Source organism: Dermacentor silvarum, chromosome 2 (assembly GCF_013339745.2).
Source record: "Dermacentor silvarum isolate Dsil-2018 chromosome 2, BIME_Dsil_1.4, whole genome shotgun sequence".
In the NCBI taxonomy this organism is placed as follows: domain Eukaryota; kingdom Metazoa; phylum Arthropoda; class Arachnida; order Ixodida; family Ixodidae; genus Dermacentor; species Dermacentor silvarum.
Window position 1 is genome coordinate 189430620 of NC_051155.1, and position 18511 is coordinate 189449130.

The 18511-nt window shown below is 42.1% G+C and overlaps 2 protein-coding genes across 3 annotated transcripts in view; both read right to left on the reverse strand.

Moving 5' to 3' along the window:
* Window positions 1-614: 614 nt before the first annotated feature.
* LOC119442315 (ras-related protein M-Ras) lies at window positions 615-13742 on the reverse strand. The gene is made up of 4 exons (XM_037707146.2): window positions 13117-13742; window positions 10424-10677; window positions 8042-8121; window positions 615-6113 (listed from the first exon to the last, which is right to left on the reverse strand). Exons 1-4 carry the CDS (start codon window positions 13307-13309, stop codon window positions 6041-6043), a joined length of 600 nt encoding a protein of 199 aa, XP_037563074.1. The 5' UTR covers window positions 13310-13742; the 3' UTR covers window positions 615-6040.
* Window positions 13743-14224: 482 nt separating this feature from the next.
* Window positions 14225-18511, reverse strand: part of LOC119442318 (D-3-phosphoglycerate dehydrogenase-like) — a 96216-nt gene continuing 91929 nt past the window's right edge. The window contains exons 10-11 of one of the 2 annotated variants that reach the window (XM_049662054.1): window positions 15671-15895; window positions 14388-14526 (exon numbers count right to left, since the gene is read on the reverse strand). In XM_049662054.1, the coding sequence (XP_049518011.1) occupies window positions 15707-15895 (189 nt within the window). In that variant the 3' untranslated portion in view covers window positions 14388-14526; window positions 15671-15706. Of the gene's footprint in view, window positions 14527-15670; window positions 15896-18511 lie in introns of both variants that reach the window. The other variant, XM_049662053.1, reaches the window with a different exon arrangement.

The following is an 18511-nucleotide window of genomic DNA, read 5'->3' on the forward strand; positions in this document are numbered from 1 at the left end:
AGTACACGGGTGTTTTCGCATTTCGCCCCCATCGAAATGCGGCGACAGCGACGGTAGAAATGTGCCTGGAACGTCCATATAATTGCTATCGCAATAAAATCATTGTTTTGGTTATAGTGCAGTACCGCTTATAGTACGGTTATTCGCGACTCCGCGACTTACTTTATGAGCGCTCTACATTGTATTGTTTTGCTAATGTTTCTTTGAGTAGTCAGCATTCCTTTTTACGCAGCAAAGTGGTATGCTGACAGCGCCTGTGCTCAAATGCACTTAGGCATGAAATGGCAAAAGATTGATAACACGTTCAAATCCATCATGTGCATGTTGGGTGCCATGATTTCACGTGTAGCACTAGAACTGCAGCAAACTTTGGACACATATGAAACATTAATTGTTTATCTTTAATCAAAGCATCACTGTATCACAAAAAATGTAACAGAAACCTCTTCCCACCATGACTGCTCACAGACAGACATGTACAGCACAAATTCTAGGCAATATCTCGCTCAGCTTTCATGATATTTAGCATATTGTGTTTGAGCAAGTCACCTAACATGACAGTGCCGTTTTTGTAAATGTATAAATGAATGGAAATAAAACAGCAAACAATACTTATAAGACAATGTCTGTTTTATGAACTAAAGATTACAGTCTGCACCATAGACAACAGGCCACTATACAAAGAGCTGAGAATGTAAAGATAAACAAGCTGCATAAGTTATATTACTACATACACCATCATAAATACCACCAACCAGCCGCTAAGCTGATATGTAACACTTAAAATGTGTGCAAATTATCCTCTCACCTCAATAAAGTTCTGTTAAGATGTGCTACTTCAACACAAGGTCAACACCAAGGTGTTCATTTCTGGAAACCACATGTACAAAAAATGGCATCTCCTTCCTTAGAGCACAACAAAAGTCTAATATAGCTCTCTGCACAATTTGTTCATTCTGACCTTAAAGCCAAAATTAAATTCTAACAAAATGCTTAGAATGCACAAGTTACCAAAGAACACTGGTGCACACAGCACAAACATAGCCATTATAAACCTTAATAAATATATTCATTTAACCACAAACATCAAAGCCAGACTAGACAAGAAGCAGAAATTCAAATATCAGGGTTCATCATCAAACAGCTGATTCAAATAATATTGTATGCAGCTGAAGCATGTATCCTTAAGAAAAATAAAACTGCACTAGAGGTCAGCAATAGATACTGCAGTGCAATTTAGCTGTTCAATCAGACAAGGGGGGGAAAATGCTTAGAGCTTGTCAACAGTTGACCCATGGCCACAATTTATATTCAGTGCTGCAGTGGCATTTGAGGAAATAACGGGTTGTTTTGCAAACACTGTAGAGCTTGAGGAACACCCAAGTGATTCATAACTAAACCATTCATTGTATGGATTGTTGGGTGGGAGCCACACAATGTTCTAATTTTTAAAAAAAGCCTGAAAAAGGAAATATCACCAATATATGTTGTGCAAATATGAATGTAAAAATTGTGATGTCTCCGTTGACAATTAGCTGCAAGCAATCTGGCTAACCCTGTGTCATCAACAATGTATTGTGCAGTGACAGAGAAACAGTATTTAGTGCCATCCCGCTCAGACTGATATTTAGATATCTCCAGACTTGTATGCTTTGTCCAGCTAAAGCTGCAAACTGCTCGCTCAACAACTGAGCACACCTGTGGACTGAAAACCTACAAAGAACCCAAAAGGATCTTACAAGCGCTTTCTTACTGTGTTTAATTAAGGAGGTCCAACAAATAGAACTCCAATCGTTTCATGATTTTGCACCCTTAAGTTACGATGAGTAGCAATATGAGGCGGCAGTGCCATGGAACAAAAAATACAGCAACAAAGAACTTACTGCAAAGTTCAGGACAGTAAAACTGCTCATTTCATTCATGTTCTACTCAAGCTTTTTAAAATGCTCCCGGCAAAGTCGGTGTTTGATTATGACTGCCTTCTCACATTAAGAAAAATTAAGCAAGGCAAGAGCTATGCTGCACTTGCTTCTGTGAGGAACGCTTATTGGAGAGAACAAAACGTAGAGCACAGAAAGCAAATGGTTGTGGAAAGCATAAAGCTGCATTTCAAGATGTGTTAAAGGCAAGAAAATGTGAGCTGCTTGTGGATACATATATATTCATAACAAAATATGGAAAAGACAAAGAAAGGGGGAGGGGGTTAGGTTGAAGGAGACAACTGCTAAGACACCTCACCATCGCACAGTACTGCACGAAAACAGGTACAAATACACACCACATGCACATATCTGAGATCCCTCAAGGTACCATTCCACTGGCCACAGGGTGCTGCTTCATTCGGCAAAGCAGAAGGCAAAGGCCCAAAGACAATTACCATACTGTGAATATGCAGAGTGCTTGGCAAGCAATAACATCAATGATAGAATAAAATATCGCAGAGGCCACAAAGCAGGCAAGCAGCTACTGCAACTAGTATTTTATCATAAACTGAGGCGCAAGATTTGCTCCACAGCTGACTATAACACATAAGTAACATAAAGAGACACTAAAGATAAACACCGAGTGAAGCCAGTAGGTACATTACAACACCGAGTTGAAAATGTCACTCTTGCCAAGCACATAAATTTTAAAATAGAGAAAATGACTAACACAGGGCAGGATAGGCACCACTACAGTGAAAATACAAAACCCTGCTCCTAATGCACATTGCAATTCAGGCATGCCTGGCCAAACTTGTGCTCTCTTGTAGGCTTGCAACACCTTGAAAAGTGGTGGACTAATGCCCCGACTACAAACGAGCCGTGACCGAACAGATCACAAACCTCAACATGGCTGACAACAAATGGAACAAAGCGGGCAAAGCCAGACCAGAGTCCTTGAAATAAAGTTTACTCTCTCTCTGATCCCAATGATGTCTAATGTGCCATTTTTAAATGTTAAATAGTAGCCAATCAACTATAAAAGGACTGCTGCATTACATATGACCATGAAGGAAAATACAGTCTGGAAAACTCGCAGATGCTGCTTTTTCAATGCTGTCCAACAATGGAACATTTTGTGGCAGCATAATGGCCCTCTCTGTGTAGCACTACTCATTGCGGGCAGCAGAGTTTGGATGAGCATGAGCTCGGAGATCATTGGTGCAAAGCAGTACCACTGCACTCCTAAAAGGCGAGAGCTCTTGTCAATTGTGATACCATCAGCAGCTAAGTTATCTCTTGGAGCAGGACACAAACACCGACTGGTTTCTAGGACCACAATCTACTACATTTAGCTTAAATTACTCCTTATAAGTGTCCCTTTAAGGCATAAATTGAAAGATGTTATTTTTACATTGATGGAACCAACCACAGGACAGCCAGTTATGCAGAAAATTTCGAACTCAAATGCTTTAAGAGAGTACTAGTGTAAAAGTGCAAAAGCGGGACACTGAGTGCACTTGCATTACATTTGCATTTTTTATCTAAAGTACAATAGTAAATTACAATATAACCCAATCTACCATGGTTCCCAAGACTAAGAGAATTCATGCCCTACAGATAAACCTTATCACTTGTGTACATGTACCACGTGACCGACCACACACCATCACAACTTCCTTACTTGTAATTGAATGCACCAGGCATTCTGTGAAAAGAAGCAGTCTGTGAAAAGAGTTCACTTTCCTCTGTGTCACGCACAATTATTTTCAATGCATTTTCTGCTATTAAAGAGGCTCTTGTAGATCTATGGAGCTGTGATCACATAATGGCGGTACAAGCTCCTAGATTACTCAGACTTGGCATGGAGGAACCATGGAGTCTTGCTAAGCTAATCCTGAAAGCAATGTACGTGGAATGGGCACAGCTCTCACTTAATAAGCTGTGTGCGATTGCTATTACTCTAGCACATGACTGTGCAGAGAGCACATTTCTCCAGTTCGGTCAACTTTTCACATTGTCTTCAGCAGAACTGCTGCAGGTTTAGACAGTTTACTGCAATGAGCTGTGCAATATATTACTTTAAAGAAAGGGGCTAAATCCTGAGCTCTTTGTGTCATTCCACTGCTAAGGAAAAGATTTCCAAGAGTGCGCAGAAGTTGGCTTATTGCGTAACATTTCTATTTTTTTTTTTTTTTTTGCCAACAAGAAACTATAACCATGTGCATTTGCAAGAGAACTCGAGTTCTCTTGCACAGAAGAATGAAAAGAGGTCTTCTATCACTTAGGTACACACTTTAACAGATTCCAATAATTTGCAGAAGCCATCCTAAACATATCATGCTACACACACACAACACATACACACACACACACTCTCTATTCGTGTTTCCCATAAAAATGATATAAAATTTTGATGTAAAAGCAAGAATGATGACACAGATTTGACCGAGTTACTAAGTGATTGACTCGTTTTTACAATCCATTAATCTTGGTTTTTCCGCTTTGGTACACTTGTTGGCCTTTAATATAGCTTGCAGCCAGCCTTCCGTAAAGATACCTCGAAATTATGAACTAAAAAAGGAGAATAAAGAAATGACACTTGCTGTGATCGCATGCAAGTTCAGCTGTTAAACGACACAGCGACATTAAGATTGCTAAGCATTAGCAATGCTGCATAAAACTACAAGCCAGATTCAAAGCAAGAAGTCATACGCACCATTGTAAAATTGAAACTTGGCTCATTAGGAAGGAGTGTGCTTGCTTAACAACGCCGACATCCAGCATCAAGGCTCTAACAAGATAGCATTCCACCAGCTATCCAAATGTGCTGCCTACAGGCTTGGTACCTTGTCTTTCAACGCTTTAATGAATCAGTTAACACATATGATCACAAAACAAGTTGGAGGAGGAAAAAAAGTCATCCACCTCATGCTTTAGACATGAAATGCCTCACTCGAAGTGAACACTTGACATGACGAGCAATGATCCCATATCCCCTTCAGGCATCAAACAATTCTTTCCATTTAAAGTTTAGTTACATCAGATTTTTTGTATATTCAGAAACATGAAAGAGTCTTGCTGTAGAACAGATTATGAATTTTCAGTTCTTCAATCAGTTTTGTCAGCTTTACAGAATGAATTTCATGCAAGAACTCTACAAGAACATCTGATATAAAGACACCAACTATTTCATGTTTAGCACAATTGAAAAGCATCAGTCCAGCGACTTGAAACATACATTAGATGTAAAACATTGTGAAAAACAATGAAAAACGCGGAATTGCTATATGAAGACACAGTAAGAGTAAACACCCACAACTACCTTCCAACTCGTTTTACTAAGACATTGAACACATATTATTCAAACATGCAACATAGGTCCAATCATAAGTGTTTCACAATGTTTGTGACACATTTTAGATATAATTATTTTCATCAGAACTTTTTCTTTTGATGCACATTCTTAGTGTGCACAATTGTGCACACAGCTCCTGAAGGGGATGTGTTTCTCTTGCAATCACCTGCTTGTGCTGAAGCTTTCATATGAAGCACACACGAATCCTGCTAAATTGCCTCCTGACATCAGGCATAGTGGAAAACAAAAAGTACATTTGAATGAAGAGATCAAAACATGGCAAAAGTCAATACGGGTAGCTTTAAAGTTCATTGATGTGCTCTTTCAATATGGCCACTCATTATGTACAAAGCCTTGTTGACAACACTTTATGCTTTGAAAATGATCATGATAACTGCCACAGAGTTCTGTTCTGATCTTTGGTTGGTTTGCTTCACTCCTAAAGCAAATATAGTGCTAAGGAAAATGGCTGTGCTGGCAAACACTGGCACATTAACAGCTGCACATGAAGTGTGACTGTGGCTGCAATGGTTAAAAAAAAAGAAAAAAGATCACAGTGCAGTACCGTTTGGGATGTATGCCAAGGATAACCCTAATGCTGCCTGAACTCATTTGAATTGATTTCCTTTAGCTGCCAAATGAATTACCTGGTGTTTAAAATACCATACTATCCCAAAAAGACCTGCAAGACAAAAAAAAAAGAAAAACATTGCATCCTGTCAATCAAGAAAGGTCACACCAGTGGCACACGGCAGGCTCGTTACAGCAGGGTGCAGCGGGAGTTCTTCCACCACTTTCTCCGTCGCTTCTGGTCGAGCTGTGGCGGTTGATTTCTGTACAGGTTTGGCCAGGGTAAACAATAGGTGGTCAGTAGGCACGAGTCGGAAAAGAAGAATAGGAGCGAAGGAACACTCTCTCTATGCTAACAGCTTCCTGTATTGGCTGTTGTTCACGATAAATGGTGATCCATTTGTCATGCTTCCATGTGTCACGTCAGCCCTCGTGCATCTGTAGAAAGCTGCGCAATCTTCCAAATTCTTTCCCTTCTCACTCAGCACTTTTTGCATTTGACGTGGGATAAGCATAATCTTCTGCCGTCATGTCTCTCTGAATACGCAGCGCACTTCTCACATTCTCTCCCCTGCTATCCCATTGCGTAAAGCTTTCGGCAAGATCACAATGTGGCTTTGACACCTAAACCGACCTGCACATAACTGATACCAAATGGTGAACACACCCTGATTTTCAGGACACACCCGATGCCAAGAAAGCTGTCCTCCATTTGGGTGCGTTTTGAATTCGTCACATTGAAAGATGGTATGCAATTCAACATTCGTTATTCATTCGAAAAATTGTTTTAATTGTGATTGTATACAGAGTCAGAAGCTATCTGAAATGTTAAGAAAAATAATAATACGTAATAATAAAAATTTTAAAAAAAGGCAGGACAGAAATTTTATGTCAGTACTCTGAAATTGTTGGCTATGACACCAAATTTATTAGCTTTAATTATGCATTGCACGTTAAACCAAATGTGTACCAGAGCAAGTTAGGCAAAATTTGAGCCCACTTGGTACAGTAGAAAACTTGTATGTGAATTGTTTTATACCTCAGTTGAAGTGCACAGCAGCCTGGCAACTGCTGGATGACAAAATATTGTGTGCGGCGTTGCCAATGTGCGTGGTATATGCATGGTTTCGTTTTTGCATTTCCTTGCATTTCCATCTCAGCAGTCAGCCCAAGATAGTTTCTATAGGCTCTGGTTTGCACTGTTTCTCTCACGTGAATGAAAGAATTGACGCCCCTGCTTCACCATTGGCTGCCAGAGCATGTGCAAGGAAAGCTGACATCATTCTTCGAAAACAGCTCACGAAAAATAAGGCATGAGAGCTGAACGTATTGCGAAATGACTGGCAGGTTTTGGGCTCTTCAATGTTGTGCTCCAAACACTTCACACGAGAAAGGCAGTCAAGCCTGTGACTTCTCGCTGAGTTTAGTTTCTGCTAGAGCACCCCAGCAGCAAACGGGTGGGCGTGCACCCTTTCCACATGATGCAGACAGGGTTTTGGAGCTGACAATTCAGCAGCTGCCCTGCAGTTTCTTATGTAGCATAAGCCATGCCAAAATGGCAGTCGCTGTCAGTGGGACGGGCTTAGAGATTTCAAACTAACATTTTGGGTTAAAATGTACTCCGAGAGGGTGCATTTTTTTGAGTGATATAACCATATTGGTTTCTCTACTCTCAGTTACAATTATAAACTCGGAATAGCTCAACGGCAACGTCATGGACCAAAGCTTTAACCCACAGGTATAGTATTGAAGGATTAAAATTTCATTTTTTATATAGACTGAACTAAGATGGAAAGTTGGGTGAGTTTGTACATACTATTCACATTGGGCAAAGGCTTATTGTGAAAATGACAGATGAAAGCAAGAAACACAGATGGAAACCATAAGCGTTGCTTTTTAACCTATGCTAAAATTCATTGTAGTATGTTTCACTGCGGGATGAGTTTGAAAAGAACAAACAAATTTCTGTCTCAAGATAGTAGACTAACACATTATGCTATCTTGCATACTTGCAGCAAAGTAACAAACCTATGCAGTATGTACACATGTGCTTTAACTTTCAGTAAACATTCAACAAGATCAACGAGTGCACACATGTGTGTGAGGCATGCATGACAAAAAAGGTCTGGTTCCATTCAGAGTTAATGGTAAATGGTGGCATAGCATAGTCGACACATTTCACAGCACTCACCTAATTATCCTCACCACTTCGTGAAATGCAGCATCCACGTTAAGAGGCGGGTCTTTGGCACTTGTCTCTATGTAGCTTATCTGCAAGGTGCAAGAGTCCTCTTATTGCGAACTACACACACTGCAAGATCACAAAAGTGTGCACTGTTGTTACAAGTGTGTGTAATGTGGCTGGCCAGCACTTTGTCACATTTATAACCCACACTGTTAGTAAAGGAGACTGAATAGAATAAATGTAGTGTGTTTCCATGTTATCCACTACCAAACTTCACACACCTCAATGACTGTGAGCTAAGCTGCCAATGCCCCTGTTTGTATTGAACTACGTGTTATGGGCTATGGGGCCACGAGGGTGCCACAGTGGGCAGCTCTCGATTAACACCGATCCTAAGAGCTCAAGAAAACTATTATAGATTATTATGGTGGTTTTTCAAACTCTGAGTCAACCCAACAATTTAGTGAAAGCGAACTTGGTTTTCCTTTTATAGAAGTTCTTCCATCTTGTGGAATATGGAAGAACTGATTTGCCATATTTCTGCAAATGAGTGTGCACTTGAACACTAAGAATTACCCAACGCAAGCTGTAGTAGAATGGCAGAGTTGTAGCATACGAGAGTATTGGCATACTGGAATCAATATAATGATCACTATGCTGTGGCCAGGGGCTGAATTCAAAACTTAAAATACAAATGCAGAATGCTGCAAACACGGATGCTCTAAGGCAGCTTAACCCTTTATAAGCCTGAGCTGTACTTGTCCTTGCTGTTTGTACCAATATCCTCTCAGAACCCCTAGTACACTGCACATTTACTTCAATCATTTTCAAAACTCACTTTGAAGCAATAACAAAAAATATTTACTTTGGACATGATTTCGGATGCACGCAAAACTGTGTGAAAGTATAATTAATTTCTTGCCGCCAGCTTTCTAGAAATTTGCCCCTACTTTGACATAAGCTGTTGCATTGGCACAGACGACGAAAATCAACCATGAAATAATTTTCGAATGTCCCAAAATGGTGGAAAAATTGAGGATGCAGCATCAAAGTGGCAACCCTACACACAATGTTACATATTCATCCCTGTGTTTACGCAAAGAAAACAAGTTTTTACCATATCAAACATGAGGAGATGGTTACTTTGTCCACATACATAGAGATGCTACTTCTGGCATCTAACAGTGGCATGTAAACAAAATAATGTTTTTTTTTTCATGTTCGTTAAATAGCAATTAGCAATAAGAGTCAACTTGAGAAGTGATTAGGTCTCTGGGATGTCTTCAGGTCTTGGGAGGATATGGCAAAAGAGCCATACACTTCTGGCCATACCTGCTTCTACTTTAATTGCCAGAGGCGGGCAGCACTTGTTATTGCAGTTCGCATGTGCATTTGAGTTTCGGCACTTGGCCATATTATTCTAGGCTTTTGATTTCTGTTGGTATCATTCATTCACAAAATTGAGCTCCAACCTTGAATGTGTGCTAAGGGAAAGTATTTTTTTTCATTGCAGATGCCTTTCATCTGCAATTTCATCTGCAATAATTTGCTAGAACAAAAGGAACGACAGAATTAGTAAACCTTCGTTACAAAAAAAAAAAAAAAAAAAAAAAAAAACAACTTGGGAACTAAAGGGTTAAGCTACAGGCTAAAGGGAAGCATAGCACATGCTTCCCCAAGCCTCTTTCCATATGTAGATGTTTTGTGTGCTACAACCATCCAAGTTGTTGCATGCATATTACCCCTCTGTCTTGTCTCTTATATTCCTTCCTGTGAGGCCTATGTAAAAGATGTATATGCCATGACTAATAGAAATTAGCAGCTAACATAGACTGTCTTTGATGTCAACGAGCCATGTCCTGACTTTTAGTTAGCTCAAATAAATGACATTGGAAAAATGTAACCAAGTGCAGCTACGACCTTCAAGCGCATTCGGCATTCTGTCCCGACTGTGTCTGCAGATACTGGGCTAATTTAGATGTATGGGCCATTAGGGCCAACTACACGTTTTCGCAGAATCAAAGCAGGCCAGTTCCATTAACTGCCACAAAACCATGAGGCCTCATGTCCACCCAGGTCAATGTCAAAATGGGATACATGTATTTGGTACAAACACCGCCTTTTGCAATAATGTGCATGCATTTCTGCTCTAATCCCAATAACCCTCGTGCAAACAAGATTGACTACATGGCGAAATTCATCTCTACAGGGCCATGCATCTATACTCTCTTTTGTTTGTACGGACTGGGGGTGGGAGCAAATACGCAGGGGTTCCCTACTACTAGGGTCAGGTTCCCCAAGACCAAAATATTTAAGCACTAACAGGGTTAGTTCTGCAAATTTGTTCATCACACAAATAGAAAGCCTGAAATCCAAAAGGCAACAAACCTTCAGCTGTTGGGCAAGCTCTCGACCTTGTTCCTCGGAGACTCGTCGTAGGTGCACCAGGTCCACCTTGTTGGCCACCAGCAGCATGGGATATGAATCACGGTCTTTGACACGCAGGATTTGAGTGTGGAAGTGGCACATGTTGTCAAAGCTCTGCTTGTCTGTCACCGAGTACACCAGCAGGAAGCCATCCCCCTTGCGCATGTACTGCTCCCGCATTGCACTGAACTCCTCTTGGCCCGCTGTGTCCAACACTGAAAAATGAGCGTGTAAAATTGCAGCCATGTAAAGTACAGATACTGATAACATTCATACTAACTCGTGCCTTAAATGTCTAACTCATCCATCACCAGGTTTGGGCACTGCAAACAGACATGCACAGGGCATAAATCCCACATGGACAATTACGTCTGCAAAGTATTACACCAATGTACATTGCAAAAGCAGCTGGAAATTCAAACAAACGCTCCCACATATTTCATCTCGAAGGATTCACTCTCCGCTGCAGCAGAGACGATGTCACACGCTGTCTGCTCTCACTGCATGCTGCCTGCAGTGCCTGTCACGCGTCACATGCGTGCTGACTGGAGTGCACCAACTGTTGTGGACTTGCCCAGGCACACGACACAACCGGAGCCTTTGTTCCGACAGTTTGACCTCCAGTTGAGTTAACTGTAATTACAGGGCCTAACTGCATGATGCAGGGTTGCATTCTTACAAGTTTGTTTTCTTTACTATGTCATAAGGCATCTCTACTCAAAATTAAAAAAAAAATAAAAAGCAAGCAACATTTACGCAAACCCAGTTAAATGCAGAACATGCAAACCAAATCCGCAAATGTGCCACAAACAAAAGAAGGAGATTGAGGAAAAAAAAAAAAAAAAAAACATTTAATAAGGAAAGCAAGGAAGCCAAATGGAGCCTCGGCTCAAATATAGGAGAAAGCTGGGGAGAAATGGCGCTTGCAGGCACTGGTGGAGGCAATGGGGAAAAGCCTCTGCTGCGGGGAAGATAGCTTGGCTCCTTGCACCACCTGACTCGCACCATATTATTTGCTTTCATCTCTGCTATTACTATTCTTGAAGGGGAAAAAAATGCATTTTACAGAATAAATGTTTTAGTGGGCTATTGGTACCCAAAAAAAGATATCCGTGTATGAGCATTTGCCTTGCAAGGGCAACTAGAAATTTTTCTGAACGTAGCATCTTGAAATCAAATATAAAAAATTATATTCTAAGGCTTTAGGTGCCAAAACCATAATTTGATTATGAGGCATGCCACAGTGAGGGACTCCGGATTAATTTTGACCACCTGGGGTTCTTTAACGTGCACCCAATGCATTGTACACGGGCGCTTTTGCATTTCGGCCCCATCCAAACGTGGCTGCGGTGGCTGGGATTCGATCCTGTGCCCTCAGGCTTAGTAGCGCAACGCCATAGCCACTATGCCACAATGGCGAGTAATCAACATATACAGGCGTTAAATGCATATGGCATTTGAGCATTCTTTACTCAACCAAGGCTTATCTTCTGGCTGCCAAAATCCTTAACAACACTCACTAGCCACAGCTGTCACGGCAGATCCCTCTTCGAATCACCAACCTAATCCCACTTCCTACTTCATTATACAGATGTCACACGACTACTACTGATCTCGATCGAGCCGGGTCTGAATCGAAATTCTAGACCATGATTAGCTCCCTCCCGCAGCTTGAGCAAAGAAGCCAATCACGACAGAAAAAATTCGATTGCAATAGAAAGTGCGCCATGTGACACTTGTATCATTCAACACTGACCAGGATGTGGCAAATGACGTAGCGGACCATGTTTAGTAATTTGGCAGTTTGTGCTACATCGCCTGCCCCACTTCCACCAGCTCGACCATCCTCATCCATCAGAAGTTTTTTAGATAACTTGCTCACAGCACATCAATACAGTAACTTCAAAAGGAGCCAAGACAGCCTTCATCTCTTTCCTGGAGAAGCAACGGAAATCATGGGAACACATCATTTACAGTGGCACTACACCTCCTACCTCTCGACCTGTCAAAGAAAAACTGGTGCCCTTAACCACTTGCGAGACAACCTAAGTAACACGCAAAACAGAATAGCTTCAGAAGACTTGATAAAGTTCAGAACTACTGTTAAGCACCATATAATTTTATTTGTTAATCACACTTGCTTTTCGGCATGAATTCAGACTTCCAGTACTGAAGTTAACTATTGAATGAAGTGGTTAGTTCACCCAGCTGCATTGGGACTAAAGGCAGAGGTGACGTAAACATCTGGCAACAGCTTAGGACTTTAGAATTAAAGAAGCCGTTTGAACACAGAGCTGACAAAAAAAAAAAAAAAAAAGTGTCGTGAGGCACCCGTGTTACAGTGTACTAGAAGTACACTGTACCCGTGTCCACACACCTAACTGCTACTAGACCTGCTCGTGAGTCACTGCGTCCACCTTCCGGTATTTAGCGCTTCTTCGTGAACTACAAAGAGAATGAGATACCTTTGTTTACGTAGTACTTCGTCATTTATGTGCCCGAAGAGCGAACCACGAGGACTACGGACGATCAACGTTCATTATATCGCCCGCGATGTTGGTATTACGAAGGCACCACAGTGATTCCGCTCGTAAAATGTCAACTTTGTACTGTGCGCGTCAATCAGCTTCAAGTGCGCACAGCGCAGCACTTACCATCCAGAATGCACAACTGGCCATCAATTTCAGTATGCTGTATATACGAATCTTCAATGGTCGGGTCGTAGTCCGTGACGAAAAGTTTTTGAAAGAACTGGATGGTCAGGGCCGACTTGCCGACCCCGCCGTCACCAACCACGACCAATTTGTAGGTGGTAACGTTGTCACTCGGCGGCTTCGACATTGTCATCGATGGTTCTGGCACAGGATACTACTCAAAACTCTAACCGCACCAAAAACACGGCCCTTGGCTCATCACCACAATAAAAGCGTCTTTTCCAGTATGGGCAAGCACCGTACTGTTCTTATACAAAACGCTGAGGCCTCTGGAGCGATTAGGGTTAGACACCGCATGATTTTATCACACGTCTGTTGGCACACGTTACATTTTCTAGATGGAATGGTACACACACAAAATTCATGTTCTTCAAAGCGTTGGACCCGACGCTTTTAAGCTGGCGCAAGCTGTCTGCAACCCCGTCGCACAACACATAATCACAACACCAATGTCCAGGTGAATCACGCGCATAGAAAAGCGACGAGACGAGATCAGACGCGCGAAGGTATCGCCACCTTTGGGCGAGTATTTCAGAATTCAGATAGCTACGCGAGCAATGAACTAAAATTGAAACGAATGAAATCAAACTCCGGTTACCAAGTGCATACAAATGCAGTTGGTATCGCGGATTACCATTACGCATACGACACAGCTATCACCCGAGCAAAAACGAAACTAACAAAAACGAAACTGAAACCAAGCACGCTACCGTCGAATTCGTACATAAATCGTTAAATTTCGGTAGAGAAAATGTACGTTACTCAATGCAGTGCCTGCTCAAAGCAAGCGTCATGGCTATGTTGCGTTTACGGTACATTACAATAGTGTTTTTAGGTGTTTAAAATCGTAAAGCTTGCTCTGAAAGCCCAAGCTAGATGAAGTTAACTTTGGGAAAAGCAATGTTTCCAGGGTTTTTACTAGAAGATGGCTTCATTGAATGTGTGAATATTACGGTGCCCACGCCCACCCCCCTACCCTGAATCTTCCTTATCTCCAGATTTAGGCAAAAGCATCATCCTTTATTAAAATAAAATTAAATGAGGTTAACACACATTAGCATAAACTGTTTATTGCTCATTGTTTGTATAAATTTTATTGTATGTGCCTTAGCGTATCAAGAATTGGTGCGTGAAAGTGCACTAAACAAGCCTATCAAAATACAACTGCGTTGCTTTGGTGGAATTTATATCTTCAGAGGTTGATGTATGTCCAGAACTTCAATGGCGAGATTGGTGGTTGCGTCTGTGCCTTGACAGGGGAGCCAGTTCTGAAGAGGTAGAAAGCTTTTCCTTCGTGGCCAGTGGTGCACGAAGCTGACAGCACCGATATGCCATTTTTCACAAGTGCACCTGAAAGAGCAAAATTATCACCAGTTTACATGAGCAGGAAATTTTCAGTCTACATTAAAATTGAGCATACACGCCCCCAGGTTTCTACAAAGCACCACATAAGCAGTATTCTTACTTTTAAGAAGTGCACGGTTTTCAATCGATAAAATGTAACTGCACGTCCACATACGGTAGAAAACATTCAGCAAGAACTATTACAGGATGACTGTCGAAGTCATGCGATAGCTTCCTGATCGATATGTTGAGATATATGCTGCCAAGACACTTTTTGGTTAGCACTGTACTGTTAAAGGTGCAGGTGTTACGTATGGACATGTTGTAGTGCACTTAGCAAGTATGGTCTTAATATGAAACAAGAGACACGGCGATGCATTCATTTTCATATTGTCATACCCCCAGATATGCTATGGTCAACATCTTGTGAAGCATTGCTCTTGCTGAAAAGTGCTTTTTTTATTCCTGAATACACACGCTCCAGCATAGCATATTATGTTCGCAAGTTCTCTTTCACTGCCCAAAGTGGGCTGCAGGTAGCCAGGACAGCACGTAGCAAACACACACAACACACACACACCTGGTACATCATGCTGAGAGTGCAATTGAAGTGTTGCTTATAATTTTTATCACAATAATAATCAACCATGAATGAAGCATCCCTGAAATATGTAGCATTACTTTATATTATAAAGTTTTACGTGACAAAACCACAATCTGATTATGAGGTACGCCGTAGTGGGGGACTCGGGAATAACTTGTACCACCTGGGGTTCTTTGACATGCAGCTAAATCTAAGTACACGGGTGTTTTCACATTTTGTCGCCAATGAAATGCAGTCGCCATGGCCGGGATTCGATCCCGCAACCTGGTGCTTAGCAGCCCAACACCATAACCACTAAGCAACCACGGCGGGTCGACCACGAGCTGGACGCACCCATCACCTTTGCTAACATTGCTAGCTGCCTTTTCTGCAAACATTGTGCATGTCTACATAGAGGTTTAGAAAGTAGAGAGCTTCCAGCAAAAATACTGAAAGCATGGCTACTCTACCTAATAAAAGATGGCACACATCTCCACATGTTCAGCATCTCCCATAATCATGCAAGGCAATCAATAGGAGACTGGACAAGTTACAACATGCACTTACCGATGACTTCAGCAAATGTGTTCGGGCTGTTGTCTCCTATCGCAACCAGCATGCCACCAGGTGACAGAAGCTGCACAGGCTGAAAAGCAGCGCCATCCAGGGAGCACAGCAGCAGAGTGGGGCCACTGACGGTGCCCACAACAGTGTGGCCCACGGACCCCTCTTTACGGACAGGACAACTTCAGCTTCACCAAATGCTGCTTGTGGCACATGCTTGTGGGAAACCTGCAGACAGAATTTTGAACAGAAGAGAAGTATAATCGTTTACCCAAATGGCAGCTGTTTATCCGCATAGAGATGCTTTTGTTCAATTCATAACTCACGTGGGAATTGTGGCCATCAACCCACGCCCCAAGAGCCATCAACGTCTCGATCTTTGTCCCTATCAGAGCAGTACCCGTATCAATTTTGGCTGCCACTTTCCTATTGACGGTTTTGATTGGTACCGTAACATGACCGCAGTGTGCTGTGGCAATTATAATGTTGAGCCAACAAACATGAGGTGGGACTTGTATAGAGTGTGCTGGTGGACCAGCATCTGTGGGCATGGCTGTGGCTTTTATGAGCCCTAGTCAACATTCAATGAAGTGCCAATAAATTTTATAGTGTCAGCTGTTAAAGTTGAATTCCCAGGTGTCTTCTCCATCTGGCACACTGGGTGGAAAGGCTGAGTTTGAGGAAAGACGTGCAAAGCTTAAAGGGGCACTTAAACACATTTCCTTGAAACTAAGCACATGCGGGAAGAAGGTGCAATGCCCTTTTTCAAGAAATATAGTATTCCCAAAAATGTTTCAAAATTAAGATCAAGGGTGTTAGGGGTTAAACACCAGGATTTTATTACGAGGCATGCCGTAGTGGTGAACTCCAGATCAAATTTTGACCACTTGGGGGTTCTTTAACTTGCACCTAGATCGAAGTACATGAGCGTTATTGCATTTCGCGTCCATCGAAATGCGGCCGCTGCGGCTGTGATCAAACCCACGACCTCAGCCAGCGCAATGCCATATTCACTAAGCCACCATGAAGGGTCCCAAAAATGTTTGAAATACCCAATATGAATAATATGACTGCAAAATTTATTTTCTTATTCCCTCTCAACTCATCAGTTCCTGTCAGCTGGACTAGTGCTGTGCCCTGCCTGTCACTCCTTCCTTTCTTTTGTTTCTTCCACAGTGAGCTTAATGTAAACCTTCAAGGCTGATATCTGGCAACCGCACTGAAGCGCCACAAACGACTGTTGACACACATTAACAACCATTGCTTCCCCACTAAAATCATCTGGAAGGGCATACGTGCGTGTGCCCAATGGTTGGCATCTATGGGCCACTGCGCTTCATGTCACGTCATCACTGATGTCTCCTAAGGTGAAAAAAAAAAGCTGGCGTTTTCAGAAAGCTGAAAGAGGGAGCAAGCTATCTGGCCCGCATGGTTCAGAGCAGCAGCATAGTGTACAGATTGGGAATGTTTTTTTTACCTTGTTCTAAAGTGTTTCAGTGGCCCTTTATAAGTTACTAACCGATAACCACACAAGACATGACAAATATCTGTAGTACTACTGATAGAAACCATGAATTTTTCAAGGTTGAAATGTAAAAGTATGAGCACCTTCAAAGAAAAGTGAAAAAGTGGAATTCTGAGAGCTCCAGTGTGCTTCTGAAATTTGTAAAGGATCAATGTGTGAATAAGGCAAGAGCTAGTGGACTTAAACTTTGCGAAGTGATGGAGTAGGAAATATTTGGCAAAGGCTTGTGGCAATGGAGAAGTGTAAGTCAGGGTGCAAGGCGGGCAGGCAAAGCAAACCTGACATCACGCCCAGCATGCGCGCAAGGGCGCTTCTGTAATAGGTTTGAGGAGTGGCACAATGTATGATGTCATGTTTTGGTACAAAGCAAGGCACTGCTGAAATGCTTTGATTGCTGTGAATCTGACGCTGTGTTGACTTTCATTTATCTCCGTATGCCTTGAAACAAATTTTAAAATATCTGACACAGCAGCTTACACCCAAAGAGAAAAAGGCTAACATCAGGCATGCCTGCAGGGTCCTGGATGGGGGACTCTCAAGCATCATCTTTGCGAGTTTGCTAAAGTTTAGGGGGAGGAGGTTGCAGGGAGTTGGAGGTAGTGCTGACACCATATTGACATGCAATACTAAACGTTGCATAAATCTGCAAGGGCTTCTTGTTATGTGGCTCTACATTCATTTGTTAAATTGTCAACTAGTGTAGAGCCACACACGGACTGTGAGTGGCGCTTGAGAAGGTCTTTAGTCTGAGCCAAGCACAGCCAGATCGTGCCTGTTTGTACTGGCACTGCTGAAGCATGAGCACTGTAAAGAAATGTCTTGCACGTGGTGGCCACTGGCATATCACGCTGAATATGACAATTCTTATTCAATTAGCGAAGCTAAGCAAACACTCTCCTTGATCAGAAAGTGGGAATGATAGTATCCTATATAACGCAAGCACAAATGGTACCCTGCGCTATGGAATAGTCCACGTGCTGACAGGAGCAAGACAGAGGAGATGTCCCCTTCCCCAACCCGTAACAGGTCCCTACCAATAAGACATGGCTAGCACAGCGGTCTAGAGTATGCAAAGAGAGACTGCAGCAGACCAATAAGTTCGCTCATCTTAAAAAAGGTGATATGTGTGAACGCACCTTAACACCAGCATCTGACGAAAAGCACAGTGACATTGATGAAGTTTGCATGGTTTTGACCAAACTGGTTCAGAAGGCCAAGGAATACAAGCTGCCGAAGAGTGAGGAACATGGACCAGTGTCAAAGCCCGAAAGTGTGCATCACTGCAATAAGGAAAAAAACAAACAAAAAGAGAGACATAG